The 23,532-nt window shown below is 39.6% G+C and overlaps 3 protein-coding genes across 4 annotated transcripts; 1 reads left to right on the forward strand and 2 right to left on the reverse strand.

Moving 5' to 3' along the window:
- Positions 1 to 396: 396 nt before the first annotated feature.
- LOC119992210 (beta-glucosidase BoGH3B-like) lies at positions 397 to 5,254 on the forward strand. Of its 2 annotated transcripts, none has more exons than XM_038838880.1 (9): positions 397 to 684; positions 775 to 979; positions 1,149 to 1,239; positions 2,185 to 2,330; positions 2,768 to 3,011; positions 3,471 to 3,593; positions 3,682 to 3,864; positions 4,041 to 4,242; positions 4,437 to 5,254. In XM_038838880.1, the coding sequence occupies exons 1-9, from the start codon at positions 534 to 536 to the stop codon at positions 4,928 to 4,930; spliced, it is 1,839 nt and encodes a 612-aa protein (XP_038694808.1). In that variant the 5' UTR covers positions 397 to 533; the 3' UTR covers positions 4,931 to 5,254. The 2 variants fall into 2 exon arrangements, with proteins under 2 accessions (XP_038694808.1, XP_038694809.1); XM_038838881.1 differs by having other exon boundaries at positions 398 to 684; positions 3,489 to 3,593.
- Positions 5,255 to 11,972: 6,718 nt separating this feature from the next.
- On the reverse strand, positions 11,973 to 14,251 carry LOC119990462 (protein OCTOPUS-like). The gene is made up of 2 exons (XM_038836385.1): positions 14,138 to 14,251; positions 11,973 to 13,863 (listed from the first exon to the last, which is right to left on the reverse strand). Exon 2 carries the CDS (start codon positions 13,800 to 13,802, stop codon positions 12,177 to 12,179), a length of 1,626 nt encoding a protein of 541 aa, XP_038692313.1. The 5' UTR covers positions 13,803 to 13,863; positions 14,138 to 14,251; the 3' UTR covers positions 11,973 to 12,176.
- A 738-nt stretch (positions 14,252 to 14,989) lies between these two features.
- Positions 14,990 to 19,928, reverse strand: LOC119991524. Its single transcript, XM_038837870.1, has 6 exons — positions 18,079 to 19,928; positions 17,683 to 18,025; positions 15,952 to 17,613; positions 15,772 to 15,839; positions 15,510 to 15,570; positions 14,990 to 15,106 (listed from the first exon to the last, which is right to left on the reverse strand). Exons 1-6 carry the CDS (start codon positions 19,926 to 19,928, stop codon positions 14,990 to 14,992), a joined length of 4,101 nt encoding a protein of 1,366 aa, XP_038693798.1.
- Between the last annotated feature and the right edge of the window lie 3,604 nt (positions 19,929 to 23,532).

A 23,532-nucleotide genomic window follows, 5' to 3' on the forward strand; every position in this document is an offset into this window, starting at 1 on the left:
TTTATTAATATTATAAATTATTTTTTATTTATTTTCCTATTTATTTGAATATGTTATCACTTGATTGCATAATATATTTGCAAGTAATTTGTCATAATAATTTTAACACCAATATATCATCTGTAAAAGCATAATCAAACACTTACTAATATTTTAAGAACCATATATGTTATCATTTATTACCACCACATATGGTATCACATTATATACTATAATATATATTATTATCAAAATTGTCTATCAAATGGACTCTTAGCTAAATTCCCTTAGTTAAATTTGGGGTAGATTGAATGTTCATCATTAATTATTGTTGGACGAATAAGGTGAAAAAAAATTATTATACTTTATGGCCTTATGGGGTAGCCGCGAGACACGTAGGGGCTCACAGTCCATTTGCCGCACTATTTGATACCTGATTGGATGATTAGTCCATTCATGCTGTGTGACTGTTAAGACAACCATTTCAGTCTCGCAGGCTCCGATATCGGAACTTTTCGTTGTAGTTGGACGAGAGAATTAGCGAAGCCGAAAACATGGATTGCCTCTACAAGAACCCAAATACACCCACTGAAGCTCGAGTGAAAGACCTCCTCTCCCGTATGACCTTGAAAGAGAAAGTCGGTCAGATGACCCAGATCGAGCGCAGCATCGCCACTCCCGCTGCCATTACAGATTTTTGCGTCGGTAAGCTCCTATTCTCTCTCAATATCCAAAAAAATTCTTTAATTGATTCAGTGAGTGTCAACTGTTATTAAACATTTCTTCATATTTTAGGAAGTGTACTCAACGGCGGAGGTAGTACGCCTTTTGAGAAGGGCGTGACCTCAGAATGGGCTGATATGATTGATGGATTCCAAAAGTGGGCACTTGAGTCTCGGCTTGGGATACCCATTATATATGGTATTGATGCGGTCCATGGTAACAGTGGTGTCTACGGCGCCACTATATTTCCTCACAATGCTGGCATTGGAGCCACTGGGTAAGTTCCCAATTTGTTGATCGGTACTCTTTTTTGAAATATTAAGGTTTTTTTCGCTATATAAATCGTCAATGATTCAGTGCTTCCACTATATTTTGGGGATTCAATAAATAAGGGTTCCGTTGCCAAATTTTGCTTCTAGACCCTAACGATTGGGATGGTGTGGCAGAGATGCAGACTTGGCAAAAAGAATAGGAGCTGCGACCGCTCTTGAAGTAAGGGCATGCGGCATTCAATTTGCTTTTGCTCCTTGTGTGGCTGTAAGTCATCGAAGTTTATAGATTTTTATGTTCTTTTCCAATGACTTGTTTTGCAGTTTCCTTGTAAGGAAAAAAAAGTAATATCTAGAATATATTTGTAGGTTCGTTGATAATTAGTAGATGCACATTTTTTAATGGAGGAACTCCGCCTGCACTTGTAGCAGGCCCCAAGTCAAATGTCGGTGGCCAACCTAAAATTTTACCAAAATTATTAACATGGGTCAAAATGAGAAATCCATTGGGGCATTCATGTGCGCAAGCGTTGTATTGGAACCGGAGGCAACAATAAATGAGTGAGCGCTGGTACGGGCATACCTCATCGGATTCCGGGTGTAGTGATAAATGAGTAAGGGCATGCTAGGGCATCTCTCGCAAGCTACGCATTGTATCGGCCCCCATATGCTGTGAGATATAGGCAAGGGTTCTCCCGCTATGAATGAGTAAGGGTAAATAATTTAGTTCTTGATTATAAAGGGTTAGAGTGAAAACATTGGAGAGATAGAAAACATAAGTTATAAATTATGGTATAATAATAGAAAGATTGAAAATACAGATTATAAAATGGAATGGATGGATTGTAGGTATAGGCGTATAGCAATAGATAGTAAACTAAAAAGAAGATGTTGTAGAGATAACAAAAATGCAATATGATCTTAATGGCTAAATTGTGTTAGGGAATGAGATAATTAATGTCATAAGTACTTACACCCAGCAAATTGGATTAGATGAAGAAATTTTGGGAGGATCTCCATGAGATTGTTCAGGGCAAGTAGGGAGAAAATATTTTGGGATGAGACTTAAATGGACGTGTAGGGAGAGATAGTAAAAACTTTGATTCTTTACATGGAGGGTATGAGTTTGGGGATAGAGATGAGGCTGGAGTGATTACGCTTTTGATTGCATTAGATCAACATAACTTTAACCAACCCAGCCTGCAACTAACAGGTATGCAGAGATCCCAGATGGGGAAGATGCTATGAAAGCTACAGCGAAGACACTGACATTGTCAGAAAGATGACTTCCATTGTAACAGGTTTGCAGGGACAGCCATCCAAGGGACACCAAAAAGGCTACCCTTTTGTAGCTGGAAGGTAGAGAGAATTTATGCTTCACACTTATCCATAAAATATACATATATTTTTGGGATGAGACTTAAATGAAGGGAACCCCCCTATTCTCATCATTTTGTACTTGCAGTACAATACTTGTGTTTCTGTCTATTTGACTGATAGTAGGGACATTTCTATGGTATTCTATAATTCTACATATACTCTGAGGATGTAAGATATTGGTATCGATTTAATTGCCAACTCGTGTATTATATCTTTCTGAGGATCTGTTATCGCTTTATCTAATTCTTGGATAATCATCTTAAAATGAAATTCTTGTAATTTCTCCCCTTTTCTTTCTGTTCTATCAATAGCGTTGATATAGAAACATTCATATTGTGTTCCTGCATTAGCAAATCCCATATGTTACTATGAACACATTAGAAATTCATCTTACTAAGTTCCTTCATTGACTCCAGAGAAAATGTCATTGCATGTGCCAAGCATTTTGTTGGAGATGGTGGTACTGATGGAGGAATAAATGAGGGAAACACAATATCATCATATGAAGATTTGGAGAAGATCCATCTGGCTCCTTTTCAGGACTGTTTATCTCAGGGTGTTTCCACTGTTATGGCGTCATATTCTAGCTGGAATGGACGTAAACTGCATGCCAATCATTTTCTCTTGACAGAAGTTCTGAAAGATAAGCTTGGTTTTAAGGTAAACAACCATTATAGTTCATGTGTTTGGACAATTCTTAAAAGAAACCAAACGCTATCCCTATCAATTAATAAGAGGTAAACAATTTTCGTACACAAGGCTCCCGCAGTAGGCGGGGTTAGGGACATACAGGATGTATGCAGACCTTACCTCCACATAATATGTAGAAAAGCAGTTTTCCGGAATTGCCCTAATAAAAATGCACATCTAAAATCAGTCTCTATGTTGGTAGATGAAATATGTGAATTTTGTTCTTGATTATCAATAATCCTAAGCATATGTATAATATAAAAATAAATTTTCTGATTGCAAGTTTACCTCCTTTTTTTATTTTGCTCTTGGACATTTTTCTTTATCCTCTGTGTCTATGGTAGTCAAATTCTTCTTTTGGTTTCTTTCCTCTTTTTTGGATCCTATTGCTGTAACTTTAACTTGCTCTTCATCTCCACAAATTTCAAGGCAAATACTCTGCTGCAGGGTTTTGTGATTTCTGACTGGGAAGGACTTGACCGACTAGGCGAGCCTTATGGTTCGGACTATCGCTACTGGATTTCCAGAACCATAAATGCTGGCATTGATATGGTAGGACATAAATATCTAATTCCCAAAATCCCAGAATATCACTTTCCTTGTTTTGGATTTTTATTTGTCCAATTTGAAATGTATGCAGGTGATGGTGCCTTTTAGGTATGAACAATTCCTTGAGGACTTGATGTTTCTGGTGCAATCAGGGGAGATAGCAATGGCCAGGATTGATGATGCTGTTGAACGTATACTGAGAGTGAAGTTTTTGTCAGGTGTCTTCGAATATCCCTTCGCTGATAGATCTTTGCTGGATATAGTAGGTTGCAAGGTAAATTGTAGGTTTCAGAATCTGGATTACTGACATTAGTCACATACTTGGACAATATTCTGCTGAATCGCTCGCCCTAATTCACTATGACTGCTATATGCTATTCTTCCATCTTTGTTACATAATACAAGTATTGCATTATGAGTTGAGATGCGTTATACATGTTATTTCTGCAGCTGCATCGAGAACTAGCACGTGAAGCAGTCCGCAAGTCATTGGTTCTCTTGAAAAATGAAAGGAATCCAAATAAATCATTTCTTCCGTTGGATAGAAATGCCAAAAGAATTCTTGTTGCTGGCACACATGCTGATGACCTTGGCTATCAATGTGGAGGGTGGACAATCTTTTGGCAGGGAAACAGCGGCAAGATAACGATTGGTATGTACTTTTGTTGGCTTCATCCAATATTAGAATGAAGTTTTTATGCACACTCACATAACGTGGCATACACTTGTAATTGAACCTTTAAGCAACAGAGGACGTCAGGCCAATAATTTTCAGCTTCCATGTTATGTAGCATGTTATCGCTTAAGTACATGTTGGCATGACACGAGTAATACTTTGTATTTTAGGTACAACCATCTTGGACGCTATTAAAGAAGCAGTGGGAGATGAAACTGAAGTCATTTATGAGAAATATCCATCACAAGACACCTTAGCAAGTCCGGATTTTTCTTATGCTATTGTAGTTGTTGGTGAAAGTCCATATGCAGAATCTTTAGGGGACAATTCAGAGCTTGTTATCCCCTTTAATGGAACTGAACTCGTAAGCTTGGTGGCTGATAAAATCCCCACATTGGCAATACTGATATCTGGAAGAGCCTTAGTTCTGGAGCCTTGGCTTTTGGAAAAAGTAGATGCTTTCATTGCTGCTTGGTTGCCTGGCAGTGAAGGAGCAGGAATTACAGATGTTATATTTGGAGATTACGATTTTGAGGGTAGGTTACCTGTAACATGGTTTAAAAAGATTGAACAACTGCCAGTACATGCCGGGCAAAATTCATTTGATCCTTTATTGCCCCTTGGTTTTGGCTTGACATGCAATAAGGAAAAATCTTTAGAATAAATCGTCCGGAATATTAAGGCTGGTTTGGTGTCAAGTTGACAACAAACCAGCCTTAATCTTCCGGACTATTTATTCTAAAGATTCCAATTAATATCATTCTGTTGGTGTGGTATGTGGTGTGAATGTGATGATATGATGGCATGATAATAGGTGTTAACGAGATTGACAAGATCAGTTACCAAATCTTTAGAGCAATTACTGGCAGAGATGTGTTCATATTTAGTTTCCTTATTGTTAGCTAAATTCCTTACAAGAAAAGGAAACTCCTTTGTATAAATATGTACGTTTGTAATACCAGAGATACACAAGTTATTTTGTGATCAATCTTTACTACTTTCAAGTTGGTATCGGAGCCGGAAAACATATCCCCTCCAAACTTTATTTTGCCACAAATCAGTGGCCGGCGACCGTCACAAACCTATTGCGGTAATTTGTTCCTTTCTTCAGTAATCTGAGAATGAGTACCACTAGTGAATCTGAAGTCAAAGCAATAGAGGCTGTAGCTGCACCAATTGTTCAGTGCATAATGATACGTCGGCAGCACCATTCACCACGAAATTGAATGGAAAGAATTATAGTACCTGGTCCAAGTTGATGATGTTGCATGTCACTAGCTAGGGAAAGAAAGGTTACTTGACTGGTAAGGTTAAGCCAGTTGATGAAGATTCTCCAGGTTATGACTCGTGGTGTATTGATGACTCTATTGTCAAAGGGTGGCTGCTGAAAACTATGGATGATGAACTGCGGGAATTTTTTCTTGATCTGCCCACTGCTCAAGATGTCTGGACTAGTACTGCTCAGATGTATTATGATGCCTCTGATGAGTCTCAAATTTATGAGTTACGTTGCAAATCTACCCAAATCAAACAGCATGGCCGAGATCTTTCTAGTTACTTTGCTGAACTTAAGAAAGTTTGGCAAGAACTTGATTGCCGTAGGCCGATTAACATGAAGTGTTCTGAAGATGTAAAGTTATGTCAAGAAGAAATACAGAAGGATCGAGTGTATGATTTTCTTGCTGGGCTTGATGACGAGTTGGATAAGATACGAGGTGATGTACTGCGTCAAAAGCCACTACCAAAATTGGAGGAATCCTACTCATATGTACGCAAGGAGGCCCAACGGCAAGCGACAATGTTGAAGGGGCAAGGAAAACTTGATACATCTGTAGCTATGGTATCTCGCACTCCTGCTGCTCGTTACAACGAGAATAAGGACAACTTGGTGTGTACTCACTGTAAAGGTAAACGACATACCGAGGCGACTTGCTTCCATAAAAATGGTTTTCCTGATTGGTTTCTCGAACGTCAAAAGCAAAAGAAGTCTGCTCAGACTCGTCCAAAACCTGGTGGCCGTGGAACAGCTGCTCTTGCTTCTTCCACTTCTGGTCCACAAGAAGTGTTGTCTATGACCGATCCTCCTGCAGCATCCAATGGTACCTCTGGCATTGCCGCACTGGTCTCTGATCAGCATGTTGAAGGTTGGATTATTGATGCCGGGGCAACGGATCATGTGACTTATGATAATTCCTTGTTTCACACACATACTGTTCCCACCAAAACAAGTGTGCTTACGGCAAATGGTGCCTCTAATGTCGTATCTGGGGTTGGTTCTCTTAACCTTACACCTGCTTTATCGCTTCATAATGTTTTACATGTGCCTGCTTTGTCACACAATTTACTATCTGTTAGCCAAGTTACAGAGCAATTGGACTGTTGTGTTATAATGTTTGCCTCCTTTTGTCTTCTTCAGGATGTTCAGACCAAGGAGATTATTGGGCGTGGTACTAAGAGAGGGGGACTCTATTATATCGATGATATCAATCCTGGTCGTACTCTTCATGTTCGAGGACTACTCAGTACACGGCAAAAGCAAATTTGGATGTGGCATCGTGGTTTAGGTCATGTTTCATTTGGTTATTTAAAGACTCTGTTTCCAGTGTTGTTCAAAGGAGAGCATGTCTCTGACTTTAAGTGTGATACGTGCACTCTTGTTAAAAGTCATCGTTTTGTTTATCCTATCAGTATGAATAAAAGTACAACACCTTTTGCTTTGATTCACTCCGATGTTTGGGGTCCATCGCCTATTCCCACCATGGATGGTGCATGTTGGTTTGTTAGTTTTATTGATGATTGTACACGGGTCACATGGCTATATGTCCTCAAACACAAGCATGAAGTCACCAAAATTTTTCTCAATTTTTATCAGCTCGTTCAAACACAATATTCCGCTGCTATCAAGGTAGTTCGTACTGATAATGGAGGAGAGTTTGTCAACTCTACTCTGACTTCTTTCTTTGCTGAACATGGCATACTGCATGAGACAACATGCCCACATACTCCAGAGCAAAACGGTGTCGCGGAACGTAAAAATCGGCATATCTTGGAAACGGCTCGTGCACTTCTCATTGGTGGACATGTTCCACAATTCTTGTGGGCTGAAGCAATTCAATACTCTGTGTACCTACTCAATCGTATGCCATCAAGGGTGCTTAACTTTGCTACTCCTTTACAATGCCTCTCTGAGTATGTCACATTGCCATCCACACTCAAACTTGCTCCTCGAGTTTTTGGGTGTGTGGCTTATGTCCATTTACCCAAGACACAACGTACGAAACTTGATCCTTGTGCCATTCGATGTGTATTTCTTGGCTTCTCTCCTCGACAAAAGGGATATAGCTGTTATCATCCATCGCCTCGACGGATTTATGTTTCTATGGATGTCACATTGGTCGAGACTGACCTTTTTTACTCTAATGCAACACCAATTGTCAGTCAAGGGGAGAAAAATCTAGACTGCTTGAATTTGGACGTGACAATTGGTGGTGCCATTGCTACTGAGTCTACCGAATCTCCGGAAACTACTGAGGCACTAGAAGCTACTGAGTCTTCAGAATCAGAAGAAGTGTCACCTACTTCTCCAGTTGCCACTATGGGTACAGGAAATGAAGACAATTTAATGCAAACCAGAAACATAGAGACTGCTGGAGAAGCTACTTGTTATGACTCCCCCTCTCCCTTGGTACCAACTCATGCTCCGCTAAACACTCCTGAGGTAAGTACTTCTGATCCTTCTGATTCTTTAATCCCAGTTAACCCATTGAGTAGGTTACCTCCTAGAGTTAACAGAGGAGTACCACCAACTCGCTATTCACCAGAAGGACAAATAAAATATGCAATTGCAGATTATGTATCTACTCATCGGTTATCTCCTCCTGTACGTGCCTTTGTTAATTAGATGGAAGGTGTGAAGATTCCTACTACAGTTAAAGAAGCTCTATAAGATCCCCGTTGGAGAGAAGCCATGGATGTGGAAATGCAAGCATTGGAGAAGAATCAAACTTGGGAAATTGTTTCCCAACCGAGTGGAAAAAAACCAGTTGGTTGTCGGTGGGTGTACACAATCAAGCACAATAGTGATGGGACTATTGATCGGTACAAAGCTCGACTTATGGTGAAAGGCTATACACAAACATATGGGGTAGATTACCAGGACACCTTCGCTCCCGTGGCAAAGATGAATACTATTCGAGTATTGTTGTCCTTGGCCGTGAACTTTGATTGGCCGCTAAAGCAATTTGATATAAAAAATGCCTTTTTACATGGAGACTTAGAGGAGGAGGTTTACATGGCTTTACCTCCAGGTTTTGAATTACCGAATAGTCAAGGAATGGTGTGTCGATTGTTGAAGGCAATTTATGGTCTAAAACAGTCCCCGCGAGCATGGTTTGGAAGGTTCACCGAGGCAATGAAAAAATATGGTTATCATCAAGGTAATTCTGATCACACCTTGTTTATTAAACGTCAAGGAGATAAGATTACCTTATTGATTATATATGTTGATGATATGGTGGTTACGGGTAATAATGTAGCTGAAATTGCAAAGCTGCAGAATTGTTTGTCTTCTGAATTTGAATTGAAAGACTTGGGATCCTTGAAATATTTCTTGGGTATAGAGGTGGTACGTTCTCATGAGGGAATTAGTCTTTCTCAAAGAAAATATATAATAGATTTGTTAAGTGAGACTGGAATGATGGAATGTGCACCAGTTGAAACACCTATCATTCAAAATCATCATCTTGCTATCTATCCTGACCAGATTCCAACCAACAAGGAAAGGTATCAAAGGTTGGTAGGAAGACTAATCTATCTTTCTCATACACGGCCTGATATTGCGTATGCGGTTAGTGTAGTCAGTCAATTTATGCACTCACCAAGCGAAGATCATCTAGCTGCTGTTATGCGTATTTTACGCTATTTAAAGGGAGCTCCAGGAAGAGGGTTGATGTTTAGAAAATCAGGTCATATGGATGTTATTGGCTATACTGATGCAGACTGGGCCGAGAATATTACTGATAGACGATCAACCTCGGGCTACTTCACCTTTGTTGGTGATAACCTGGTGACTTGGCGAAGTAAGAAGCAAAACGTGGTGGCTAGATCGGCAGCTGAAGCTGAGTATAGAGGTATGGCACAGGGTGTTTGTGAACTTCTCTGGTTGAAGATCTTGTTGACTGAAATTGGATACTCACCACAGAAGGCTATGAAGTTGTTCTGTGATAATCAAGCTGCGCGCACCATTGCAAATAATCCTGTGCAACACGATAGAACAAAACATGTCGAAGTTGATCGACATTTTATCAAAGAGAAACTGGTTACACGATCTATTGAAATTCCATTTGTCAGATCGGAAGAACAATTGGCTGATGTTTTAACACATGCAGTATGTATTCAAGTCTTTGGGAACTCATTGGACAAGTTGGGCATGACTGATCTGTATGCTCCAACTTGAGGGGGAGTGTTGGTGTGGTATGTGGTGTGAATGTGATGATATGATGGCATGATAATAGGTGTTAACGAGATTGACAGGATCAGTTACCAAATCATAAGAGCAATTACTGGCAGAGATGTGTTCATATTTAGTTTCCTTATTGTTAGCTAAATTCCTTACAAGAAAAGGAAACTCCTTTGTATAAATATGTACGTTTGTAATACCAGAGATACACAAGTTATTTTGTGATCAATCTTTACTACTTTCAAGTCATCCATCATGGTATGTCCCTATCTTTTTAGCATTTTTTCCTTCGAAGTACAAATGCTTTTAAATGTAATGTTGTATTCTGCTTTGTTGTTCCATTTGAGGGGATGTGAAAATATTGTGTGATTGAATGGAATAGTATTAGTGAGATACATATATGCATATTTCCCGTGGTATATTCGTAGTTTTTAGGGTTCGATTGAATGTGCAGTATTTTGAATGTATTATACAATGGGACCTCATGGTTTGAGGTTCAACCAGTTGAACCTCTAGTACGATACGAGTTTAAAAACTATTGATTTATCTACCTACCTGGAAGGGTCAGGTTTTGACTGCATGCCGTTTGGAATTAACAGTGTAGTGATTTTGAGCTTTGGAGTGGAATGTTTATGATCACTAGACGGACACTGTTGAATGAATTCGTGAATGTGAAATCGTCATTGAAAGACTAGAAGAAAACTCTGAAGAATATGTGAAACGACTCACGCATTACTTCATCATGTAACAACTTCTTGTTGGTGTGCTGAGCTCATGATAACCGGCAATAGACACCATGTCCCGTATGAGTAGCAAGTAACAACATTAGCTCTGTGTCTGGTCCAAGTTATGGCTTGAATAATCAAAAACCTTTGGCCCTTTCGTTGTTTATACGAATACTCTAGGATTATAGAGTGTATTATTTTATCTTCTACTGTTCTTCCTTAAATGTTGTGGCTTTGTTTGATTTCGTGTAACGAGTATATAATCGCTGCAGAAACGAGACAACCACAAACAAGACACAAGACTTCCAGTTTATCGCAGCTGGTTGTTGGGAAGTGTAGACTTGAGATGTGTGCGCAAACAAACAGTTCTATTCAGAGGTTCTGAAGGGATCCTATGCAGAACCAGAACCACGTTTGGCCAGTGAACCAAATAATTCTATCAAGTAAACAATTATTGCAACATGTTCATGTTCTCTGGTGGCCTCCAGAGTCATCTTCATGTCCCCACAAGTTGAAGTAATAGTTACTTGCCACCAAAGTTGAGCAACCTTTTATTATTACGCTGCGCATATATGCAGGCAAATGCAGCAGCTCAGCTCAACTACTGGGTAACATTAACAGCAAAAATCATCATTCAAATACATGGTAAATCCGTAAAGGAGAGTGAAATCCTCACAAGTTACATCATGAAGACCCAAGAAATGGAATAAGTGACCAGATGGCTGAGGAGCATGTGGTGTTGCCATTGGAAGAGATAAGACCAGAGAAAAACTTCACTTTTCCTTTACTGCTGTCCAGGCAAAAGGTACTTGGAAGGAGCTACTACACTATTTATTTCCATTCACAAACCAGATATATCTACATACCTTGAAGGGCCAGCGTTCCCTTACCTAAATTTTCTTTCCTCCTAGAAATTGAAGATCCCAAAATTGTCCCCGTGGCATGAAGAGGAATCCTACTCTAGATGCCCTCGTGCTCTTTAGCCTCAGAATTAGTTTTGCTATTAACCAACCATTTAAAATTTGAGAGAATTTCAAGAGGAACAAGTAAGGAATTCAAATAAGTATGTCCTTGCAAATCCCAATAGGTAGTAAGAAGACAGCGAAAGAATTTTAAAGACTAAAATTCAAGCAAGGAACACCAGATGTGTTGCTTATTTAGCTATTCTAATGGAGAACAGGGGGTTTCTAGCCCTTCCATAAATTTTCCATACATTACTAAATACTAACCATAAAGGAACCAGATTTATATGTACTGCTTCCCTCTACTCTACCTTCACCGTCGGTGATCGACAAGCTCAAATTGAAATCAAGCACCTGGTTTAGGAACTTTGTGCCATGATTACATTCAAGAATATATTGCAATTGGTCAAGTTGGGCTGACGATCAACCCAGTGTACCCTGAAACTAAAGCTCAACTAGCCATGAAAAAATTACCCCACTTCATTCTATCAGATGACACACAGCACTGTCACTAAAGTCATTTCATACCTCACTGCTACATTTGTGACTACTCGCCGAGCATAAGGAGAACAACAAATAGATAATTTCATGAAATGTGATTACTGAATACAAAGGAACAATAAAATTATGGCAAACAGAACTATCTTTGTTAACTTCCATGGCTGCTCCATTATAAGATATTTATCAGAGAGAACATAACAACATAGTTTGATTTTAGCTTAAGTATTAAGGAGAGAAGACATGTCTCTCAGCATGGTATTCCATTTAAGAACAATTTATTTTTCCTTTACAAGACCTTGCCATTGATTGTGAGTCCTTTGACCTACTGTTACCAGCTTTGCTCCTTCCATTACCTCTCAAAGGTGTTAAATAGAACCTTAATAGGCCATTGTCAAGAGTGTTGGGAGAATACCTGGAACTCCTGTTTCGCTGAAGTACGAGGTCATCTTGTTTGTCTTTCGTCTCCGTGCAAGTTCGCTCTAATTTACAGAGGTTTCTGGTGCTTACACTATAACTGCGCATAAGCTTATCACTGAAAGCCTCATTTGCTTCTCCATTAGCCACCCTCCTCAACTTCTGCCAAGACTCAGCTAATGACCCATCAGCCACAGTTCCTTCACCAGCTTTTGCTTCATGGCCACATTTACTTTCACTCCTATGCATCAAACCCCAAATGCTTCGTAAATTAAGCCACTTCCGCGACTTCTTGACGTTGTATACATCTTCGCCAACATAAGAACCAGCATTCTGGCCAGCAGCCTTGGCACTCTCTGCGCTGTAATCTTTGAAAGAGTACCAATTCGAATCCCTTAACTCTTTTTCTGTAATTAACAGCTTAGCCCCATGAAATAATCCAACAGTTTCAGGTGACATCTTAGCATTGGGCACAGCATTGGCATTATCAACGTCTCCCAATCCCACTCTCATGTTCCATCCAGAATGATCAAAGCTCCTTCTCCGCCTCTGTGGATTCAGTGAATCCCCATAGTAGTCCCTAGTCTGGGCAGTTCCACCAGGACTCCTCTCCCCTTCACTGCTCAAATTCCCCTTCTCTTCAACTGGGACTAATGGCGTAAGTCTAGGATATGGTTTACCGATCAAACACCCATCCCAGGATGCCCTAGGCTCATCAAATGATATTCGTCCCAGATCAAGGGACAATCTTGCGTCAGTATCACAAGATCTCCTCCCAAAACCATTCTCTCCAATTTCCGATTGTGTCTCTCTGAGCTGGTTTACACTTACAATCGCCTTCTCAACTTCTACCAGACTATCATGGGAATGCTGCTGTTTACTCTTCTGTTTCTGCCTCCATTTCCTCAATTTTTTGCTGAATATTGAAGCCGCCCCCAAAAAGTTCCCAGCGATTTCCCATAAATCTCTTCTATTCTTCTTGCTGTCCCATTCAAGATCTATAAATTCCTTCATGGTCTTGAACCCTCCGTCCTCTTCAAAATCATCATGCACATTGACTTCCTCATTTATAGCCCTCGCATTTTCAACTCGATTAATATTGTCAGAAACTCTAATCTCTTCCTCATTCTCCTCGACTTCTTTCAATTCATACCCTAAATTTGACCCTCTCAATCTTCTTCGTTTGTCATCGAGACTGAAGAGATCGGAGAGAGTGCTCCCAGATCCAACGTCGCATGATTTCCGGCGCGGCTCGGCAACTGAGGAGCCCTCAGGGTTCTCAGCACGGCTTGCAGAGTACGATTTGCTGCGGCGGAGCACTGTGGAAGAGATGATGGAGGTAGAGGTTTCATGGCGGGTGTCGGAATCAATGGAAGCAAGGCGTTCTCGGAGGCAAGAGGCGCAGAAGCCGGTGACGGGTTCAGCTACGTGACGGTGGCAGGTGGAGAGGCGGCGGTGACTTTGGGGACGTGTCATCGCTGGACTGGCCCGGTCATGTCAAAACCCACCAGACAGTCAGTTTGTCGTTTCTCTGAGACTGAAATAGATAAGAGAGTGAGCAAGTAGTAATGGCCTCAGAAGAAATATGCGAAGGAAAATGGAAGAAGTGCAAGAGCGGGACCTTCTTAGGTTCACCCTATTTTCATCCACTCTTTTGTCCACCTTCATCAAACACCATTGGATCTAAAAAATATCCTTGAGATGCTCACCTGAGTAAAGACTATAATAACCTTTAAAGAGTTATTCAAAGGAGGTGGATGGTCCACTCTTTTCATAAGAGTGGACCTTAGTAATTTCCTGCAAGAGCAAACCCTGTATAAACCCTTTAATTTATACGCGAGACGCGCTTAATCTTCTCTTGATTTTTAAGACAATGGAGGATGTAATCATCTATTCCCTCTCTCTTCATTTATCTGTTATCTTTTGAAAATTCTTTTTAAGAAGAAGACACTCCGTTTGACAAGAGTTTATTTGTTGTCAAAATAAATTAACTTATAGACTGTAAAAAAATAAGTTAATTTATGAGCGATAAGATAAATTGTTAGGTGTTTTATGAAATTTATTGTATAACTTAGTCTATAAACTCTAAAAAGAGACTATTTAAATTTTATCTAAAAGATAAAATAAAATTTTTTATAATGTTAAATATAGAGTTATCTTAATAAAAAAGAACAAAAAAAAATGAAAAAAAATAAACATAAACTCTAAAATAAGTTTCAATTTAAAACTTTTTTTTTACCTTATTAGAGCTTATAAACTTACTTATTAAGTTAGTTTATGTGGATTGTTTGACAAAACTTATTTTGATGCTCATAAACTAACTTATAAGCTCTACCAAACATGCTAGATTGCTAGACATGAATTAATATAATTCAACTACACAAAATAACTCAAATTTGTCCTTATTGACTTATAATAACTTTTTTCCTTGAAATTTGGTGTTTAAAAGTAAAAAAATTAATTTTGGAATACATTAATAAAATTAATAATTAATGAAGAAAAGTGACACTAATTTTGGGATAGTCCAAAATAGAAAGATGGACAGTGGAGGGAATAATTAATATGATTAAAACGAATAAATAAAGTGGATGAATAGTTTTATGCCACCAAATGATTCGTCTAATTCTAGATTGGACTCTTGAACATACACAGTACATCTAAGCTCACACCTTGTGTTTGGACATGGGTAATTGAACCCAATATAAATTAGCCCAAAACATCACATTGGGTCTTGTCACACTTTCGAGTGTGACCATGGTAACAATGTAGTCCAAAGAAAGCTGCGACAAATGCACAAAGGCAATTTGCTTCTTTGGGCCATGTGTACTTAGTGGATATGGGAATTTCACAATTAATTTAAAATAAGAGAGTCTAATTTTAATAGGTTAAACCATACTTTATACCCTAAAAGTTGCACATTATTCTCATTTTTGTCATTGAAGTTTAAATTTTACCCCAAATATCCTTAATGTTACAAAAACCAACCCAAATATGTCCCAAGCCCAATTTTCCGGTATGTCGTTGACGAAAAAAGCTGATGTGGCATATGTTTCCGACAATTGCAACACATCTAATTACATGTGGCATTTTTCTTACATTAAAAAAATACATGTGGAATTGTAAAAGAAAATAAAAAATAATAGATATTGGTTGTTCTCCATCTTGACGCCAACGCTAACGTACCAATCGACGACTTCGCCTGTCAGAGACTGGCTTGAAAATCATACCACCAGCACCGGGCCCTCTTCGTTTATTATCAAACTCATCAATTTCAACATTCACAGCAACCAATTCACCCCATCAGAATCCGCCCAACCCTATGCTCATCCCGTCACAGATCTGATGCCTCTGTTTTTTTTTTTTTTTTTTTGAAAAGGTCAAGAGACCATATATGTATTCATATACTCAGCTCGTGAGTAAAAGAAATGGATGCCATTATAGGCACTCGGGCCACCATATAGGTGGAATACAATCAACCTCATAAAATGATGGACAAAACAAAACAGTTTTTATCTAAAACAAAACATAACAGAATAGCTCAATAGCAGTCATTAGCATGGCTTTGACGAGTTAAAGTCCAGGAAGACTTCTCCGCCTGAATAATATGCACAACCGAACAAGGTACCTCCTCAATCCAAACCCGCATGCCCTGAATGAGAAAGGCATGCTTAGCCATGGAATGGGCGGCTTCATTGGCCGTGGGTCGTATATGGACAAATTTCCAACTCGACAAGAAGCGCAATAATCTCTTTATCTCCATGATAACCAGACTCCAAATAGCACGATGGACATCACTTCCATTAATGGCTTCCACAACCACTGCAGCATCTCCTTCAAAAATCAGCTCTGTGAAACCCAACTCCAGTGCTAACTTCACAGCATGAAGGGCTGCTAAGGCCTCAGCTAAAGAAGGATGAAGTGCAGTCATTCTCAACAAAGAACTACTTGCCATGACCTCCCCACTAGCATCACGAAATACGACACCCATACCCGTACGATCATTTTGAGATTGGATTGCTGCATCCCAATTGGCTTTAATGAGGTTTATTTGTGGTCCTTTCCAAACCTGCTGGAGATTACTTGAAACTGAATCTCGCTGAACATTAACTCCATCTACTTGAGCAGATTTAAAATCATTTGCTAAATTCATACCTTGTAGAGCTATTTGTGTAGGATGTGTAAGAGTCCCCTCATGGACAAACTTATTCCGTCTAAGCCAAATCAACCTCATTGTAATAGCTAGAGTAGCTACCTCATGTGAGGAAAGAACAGCTGAGGAAGCAATCCATAATTGGACGAAAGAGCCTTGAAAAATAGAATCCATCATTTGCAACTTCTTGAGGCTCATAGAAAACACATCTTTTGCTGCCGGGCATTCCCACAAAGAATGCATAACTGATTCTTCAGCACTTTTACAAAGAGGACATACCGAACTATCACATATATGTCTCCTATGCAATTGTGAAAAATTGGGCAGAATATCATGAACTGCACGCCATAAGAAGACCCTTGTAGATGGAGGCACCACAAGCAACCATATATGAGTCCATACCGAATCTAGAGGATTAGCCAATGGCTCTGAACAGCAGGCAGACTCCCTTCTTCTTATATCAAGTGCATGAAAATATCCACTTCTCACAGTATAATTCCCATGCTCAGTTCCATTCCAAAATATCGAGTCTTGCACATGTGGAGAACCAAGTGGCAGGGACATTATCATTCTAGCTGTATCAACATCAAATATTTCTTTAATTAAACTAGCATCCCACCACCCAGTGGTCCAGTCTATTAAAAATTCAACTAAGATAGACTTTTGAACCCCTTTATCCACTAATTGCTCATCATAAAAGATTGCTTTCGGCAACCATGGATTACCCCATATCTTCACCGTCCTCCCATTGCCTATCCGCCACTTCAATCCATCCAACAACAAATATCGTGCACTCAGGAAGTTGGACCATAGAAAAGAGGCATTTCTCTTTTTCGAAACCTCTAAAAATCCGGAACTTGGGAAGTACTTTGCCTTCAAAACACGGCTGGATAGAGAAGTTGGATGAACAATGATTCTCCAACACTGCTTTGCTAATAATGCATCATTAAAAGCCTCGGTATTTCGGAAACCCATTCCTCCATTCTTCTTTGATTCACATAGTTTAGCCCAAGGTAACCAGGCCATATAATTATTCTTATCATTCACTCCCCACCACACCTTACGTAGAATTTGATCCACTTCAGTACAAAGGCCTCCTGGAAATTTAAACAATTGCATCGCATAAGTACGAATCGCCTGAAGGATTGATTTAATAAAAACCTCCTTGCCTGCTTAAGATAAATTGCGATGAGACCAGCCCATTACCTTCTTCCTTATTCTGTCTAAAATAAACATAAAAGCCTTCTTCCGTGATCTACCAACAATAGCCGGTAATCCCAAATAGTGATCATAAATCTTTGCTTCCACAGCTCCAATCAAAGAAATCATCTGGCTTTTTTGCTGAGATGAAGTATATCTGCTAAAGTAGATACTAGTCTTGCTATAATTAATCATTTGGCCCGAGACTCTACCATACTCCGTCAGAATATCGTAGACACACATCCAATCCTCTTTTTTAACCCGACAAAAGAGGAGATTGTCATCAGCAAAAAATAGGTGTGAAATCCGCAACCGACCTCTCTTGTTGGGATAATCAAATTTGTAGTAGCTCCATTAATAAGCACTCTATAAGTCACAGATCTAATACACTGCATAATCCACCCCTGCCATTTGTCTGAGAAACCCAACCGAGACATAATTTCTTTTACAAAATTCCATTCAACCCTGTCGTAAGCTTTGCTCATGTCAAGCTTAATAGCCATGTATCTGGTTCTGCTCCTGGCCATCAGGCTCATAGAGTGCAGTGCTTCATACACCACTATCACATTATCCGTAATCAACCTATCTCTAATGAAAGCAGATTGGTTACCTCGAATAATATTGGGGAGAATGAGACTCAATCTATTAGACAAGATTTTGGAAATGATCTTGTACGAGACATTACATAAACTGATAGGGCGATACTCAGTAACGCTTAGAGCTTCTTTCGTTTTTGGGATCAAAGCAATAAGAGTACTATTTATCTCAGAATCCATAATACTCGTATCAAAGAAATCCATCACAGCATCCACAACACTATCTCCCACATTATCCCAATGACTATGATAAAAACCCGCTGAAAATCCATCGGGGCCTGGAGCTTTTTGACTACTAATACTTCGAACTGCATTCCAAATTTCGTCTCTTGTAACCATCCTACACAAAGACTCATTAACATCAGCATCAACTAGCCTTGTTATTGAATCTAAAAATGAATAATCCTCCACAATACTTCCAGCTGAGAAAAGACTAGTAAAGTAGGCATGAAAAGCCTCAGCTATTTCCGGTTCAGTAGTTCTCAAACATCCACCTACATCCAGGATTTTGTCAATGCCCTTTAAATTCTGCCTCCTCTTCATACTATTATGGAAAAAACTAGTATTTTGATCACCAGCTTTTAACCAATGTTGTTTACTTTGATTTAACAGCACCTTTTCTTCTAGTTCACATAGCTCTTGCAGCTGATGTCTCATAGCCGAAATAGCTTCTTGATTTTCATGACTCTCCTTTGCAATTAGTGAATCAAGTTTGGACTTCAAATCTTTCTCTGTATACGCATGTCTCTGTCTCTCTTTCACTACCCACTTTTGAATTTTTGGACCACAAAACTTTAAATTCAACTGCAAATGCGATAAGGCAGACTGAGCACCTCCCCTATCAATTCTCCGGACCCACTGCTGTCTCACAAGTTGGTGGCAAGCATCTTTAGCACCCAAATTTGGTTCATATCTGAATCTTCTTGTAAGAGCACTTCTTCTTAATGATCTATCATCCCAGCAAACATACATACAACTGTGATCCGAAGATATAGTTGTTAAATACTCCACATGATAGGTACCCCATCTTTGTAACCAACCCAATGAAGCCAATGACCGATCTAACCTCTCTTTAATAAATGATTCCGGACTTTTTCTCCTATTACTCCAGGTGTACTTATTTCCTTTGAAGCCCAGGTCGACAAGATTGGAATCTGATAAAGCATCATTAAAGTCATTCATCATAGTACCCCCTCTATCACTACCACCAACCTTCTCCCCCCCATTTGATATGGCATTAAAATCCCCCACACAGAGCCACTGATTGTGGATAGTATTTGAAAGAAAACGCAAGAGGTCCCACGAGCACTTCCTTTTAGAGACATCAGGATGGCCATAAAAGAAGGTTATATTCCAAGGGAGAGAATCACTCCCTTCTTTAATCGTAACATGAATATGCCTTAGTGAATAAGAATGTACTGTAATATCTATTTCTTCTTTCCACAAAAGCATTAAACCACCACTCTTCCCTACTGAGTCCACTGCCAGACCATGCTTAAAATGTAGTTTATTACGGAAAAAATCAACTTTAGATGAAAGGATTTTTGTTTCAATTAAGAAACAAATTTTTGGGGACTTCAGCTTGACCAAGAGGCCAAGTTCACGAATTGTAGATGGGTTCCAAAGCCCTCTACAATTCCATGATAAAAGACTCATTGATCTTGGCGGGGCTGTACAACAGCCGCCGCCTCACTAAAGCAATGTTTTTTCTTCACCAACTCTTTCTCGTTCACCAATCTCTTACCTTGGTTGTTCATCACTCCACCAGAATCGAGTTCAATCTCCATATTGTGATCATTAACCAAACGTGCTCTCCTTTTCCAACTTGATTTTGGACGTTTTTTTTCATCTGTTAGCACTATCATAGAATTCATCTCCTGTACCACCATCCCACTAGTCTCCGTACAGTTGGCCACCTGGACCACCTCATTGGAATTATTAACCCCATCCCCAGGTGGGCCCAACACTGATGTTGATACATAAATAGAATCAATATTTGAATTAATTTGGACCTGATTTTCAACACCAATTCCCACAATTAAAGGCAAATTATCAATCCCGTGATTTTCTGAGAATAACTGCACAAAATCAGGTACCACTTTTTCCAGCTCACGCGTTTGACTTCTAGCTGAACTGTAACTCTGCTGTTTGCCATCATCGGCGCCCTTCCGATCATCGGACATTGATGGCTTATGTCGGAAATCATCACTATTCATGCCAACATTCCGCCTCATAAAACTTGGTGCCCTCATCCAACTCCCATACTCCGACTGCTCCGCGTCCCCATGTAAACGGTTAGAACTAACAATCAGACAGCCGCCCTTGTCATGCAATATACGGCCACATTTGTAACAAAATTTTGGTAGAAACTCATATAAGAATCCTACTGTCACAGATCTATCCGGCAAATCAATCTTCTTTCCCCTTGGGAGGGGCTTATGTAAAGAAATCAAGACTCGAATACGAAGGTAAGGACCCCACCCTATTCCATTCTTCTGTGTATCAACATCAACACAAACTCCTATTGAATTGCCAATGAGATGACCCACTTTCTCCGTCATTGCTGCAAGTGGCAGATTGTGTACTTGTACCCAGAAAACCTCATCATCAAACGGGATCTCCCTCACAGGAACATAACTCTGCATCTCTTGAAGAACCAAAAGGTGACGATCAAATAACCACGGTCTTCCCTCCATGATTTTCAATTTATCCACCTCATTGTCGAACACAATCGCATACAAGTTTCCACCCAAATCTCTAAACGAAGGGTGTTGTCGTAGTTTCCAGATTCCTTTCATAGTATTAGAAAGGATTTCTCCAGTAATGTTTCTCACATGATGCAACCTTCCTAATAGACTTAACTCCCCCTGCTTTGTTGAAGGTTCCAGATCTTCTTCTCCCAAGTGTAAACCTTCCTCTTCCATCCCCGTAAGGGTCAGATTCTTCCACTTATCTGTAAGATCTTCCATTGAAAAATCTACAGATTCTACTCCCTGCACCAAGACAACAAGAACTCTCCTTAGACCCTTTCGTGAGAAAGAGAGAAAACCCTTCCTTACGAGAGAGAAAGACTTTTACTCGATCTGATGCCTCTGTTACGAACCTTATGACATTGTATTTGCTTGGCCTGGTCTTGGGAGATGGGCTGGTTGTTTGGGTCATGCCTTACTAGGCCCATGAAGAGAAGTACTAAAGAAGTGTAGAAACTACACCAGAGATCAATCGATGAAGAATTCAGATTGTGGTTGCTTTGTTGCAGCTTGGAGACCGCCGATCTCGAATTCGACAAGGTGTTGTTTTGGTTGACTTACACTTGGTTGCGCAACAATTGGTATCAGAGGCTAACGATTCTCATAGTGAAAACCTAAACAATGGCAAATGACGATTCCCAAGCTTCCCTTCTCGATGCCATCCTGCCCTCACTGTCCATTTAGATGCGCAGTTCCAAACCATGATGGATTGTCTTGATCATCTTGAACAAGCTTGAGCGCCACCTCCAGCTCCCCTGCAAGTGGTTCATGCATTCGAGGTTAGTACTCAATGTTCCCAAGAACTCATTGTTGGTAGCCACTGCCTGGTAGGTGTTCGACAAAATGTGTGTGAAGACTACATTAATAGGGGTGAGAGTTCTACTGAATATATTCTACTTGAAAAGAAAAGTCTAGGTCGCAAATGTGTTATGTAGCAAGAAATTGATGAAAATTTGGGAAAATTGCCAGATCACAATGCAGTAGAAGATGATGCGAAAAGAGTGTCATTAGTGAGTATGGGACCCTTGAAGGAGATGTTATTTAGTCCTACGCATGTGTTACTATATGAAGACCTAGTAAGATGAGTTTTTGGTGAATTGAATGGGGGAATTTGTGTAGGATCACTTTACCCATTAGTTGCAGGGATGTTAGACTCGGGAAAAAATACAAGGAAGGGATATTCATTTTGAGTTTTCCCATTATGAAATGCTTGGTTGGGTAGGGAATATCGAGTGGTTAGTTGCATGGTTGGGGGATGGAAATCAAAGTGGTGGAGGAATGATTTTGCAAACACCATGAGTTGCACTAGTGTCCATTGCTATTGATGTCAATGATTTTCCATTTGATCCTGGCGGCTCCAATAGTCTCACTTTGTGGGATTCCACACCTTGCCGACAAGTTGTTTTTGAGGGGGAGACATTGTTACGAACCTTATGACATTGTATTTGCTTGGGCAAGGTCTTGGGAGATGGGCTGGTTGTTTGGGTCGTGCCTTATTAGGCCCATGAAGAAAAGTACTAAAGGAGTGTAGAAACTACACCAGAGATCTATCGATGAAGAATTCAGACTGTGGTTGCTTTGTTGCAGCTTGGAGACCGTCGATCTCAATTCCGACAATGTGTTGTTTGGTCGACTTACACTTGGTTGCATAACAGCCTCTCACAGATATCCTTCCCCAACTCCTTCCTTTATTGATGACGGTCCGCCGCTCTCCTCCGATGTCGGATATGATGTCTAGGATGGGTATATGGAACAGATACATGCATTCTTAAGACTGGCTTGAGGTGGAAAAGGAGTGGCTTGATGTGGATCCGACATGTAATTTTTTTTTCTTGTCAAATGTGACACGTGTATGTCATGATGGCTTTTCGGTTGCTACGTAGGCAAAATCCAGCAAACAATCACCAGAAGAGTGAGATCGGGACAAATTTGGGTTGGTTTTTATAACATTAAGGATATTTGGGAAAAATTTAAACTTCAAGAACAAAAACGAGAAAAGTGTGTAACTTTGAGGGTATAAAATGTGGTTTAGGCAATTTTAATCTAATGATTACATCATATCAAATTTTTATTTTCTCATTTTTAAAATTTAGCTGACATTCACTTCACCATTCAGACGTGAATTATAACTATAATGAATTGTAGAGTCGTGCATAAGAGAAATTTTATTTACATCACATAAATTATTAAGTTGACACTACTTTTTCTTTTAATTTACATATATATCCCACTTCTAAATGACAAATATACCCTTCACTGAAAATCAATATTTAGATATTGATTAGAAATTTATATGTTTACACATGGCTACATCAAAACTTCACAAGATAAATGTAGAGCAGCTTCTGCACTGAAAGAAACAAAAATCAAAATAAAGCAGAAAGTATTCTAAATGGCTTGCGTACAGGGAAATATCCAAGGAAGAGTCGATGAGAAGGGTTACTAAAACATGTGTTATGAAGATAGTCAATGGAGATTGCTTTTCCATGAGCGACATAGGCGTATCTATT

Source organism: Tripterygium wilfordii, chromosome 22, assembly GCF_013401445.1.
Source record: "Tripterygium wilfordii isolate XIE 37 chromosome 22, ASM1340144v1, whole genome shotgun sequence".
Lineage (NCBI taxonomy): Eukaryota > Viridiplantae > Streptophyta > Magnoliopsida > Celastrales > Celastraceae > Tripterygium > Tripterygium wilfordii.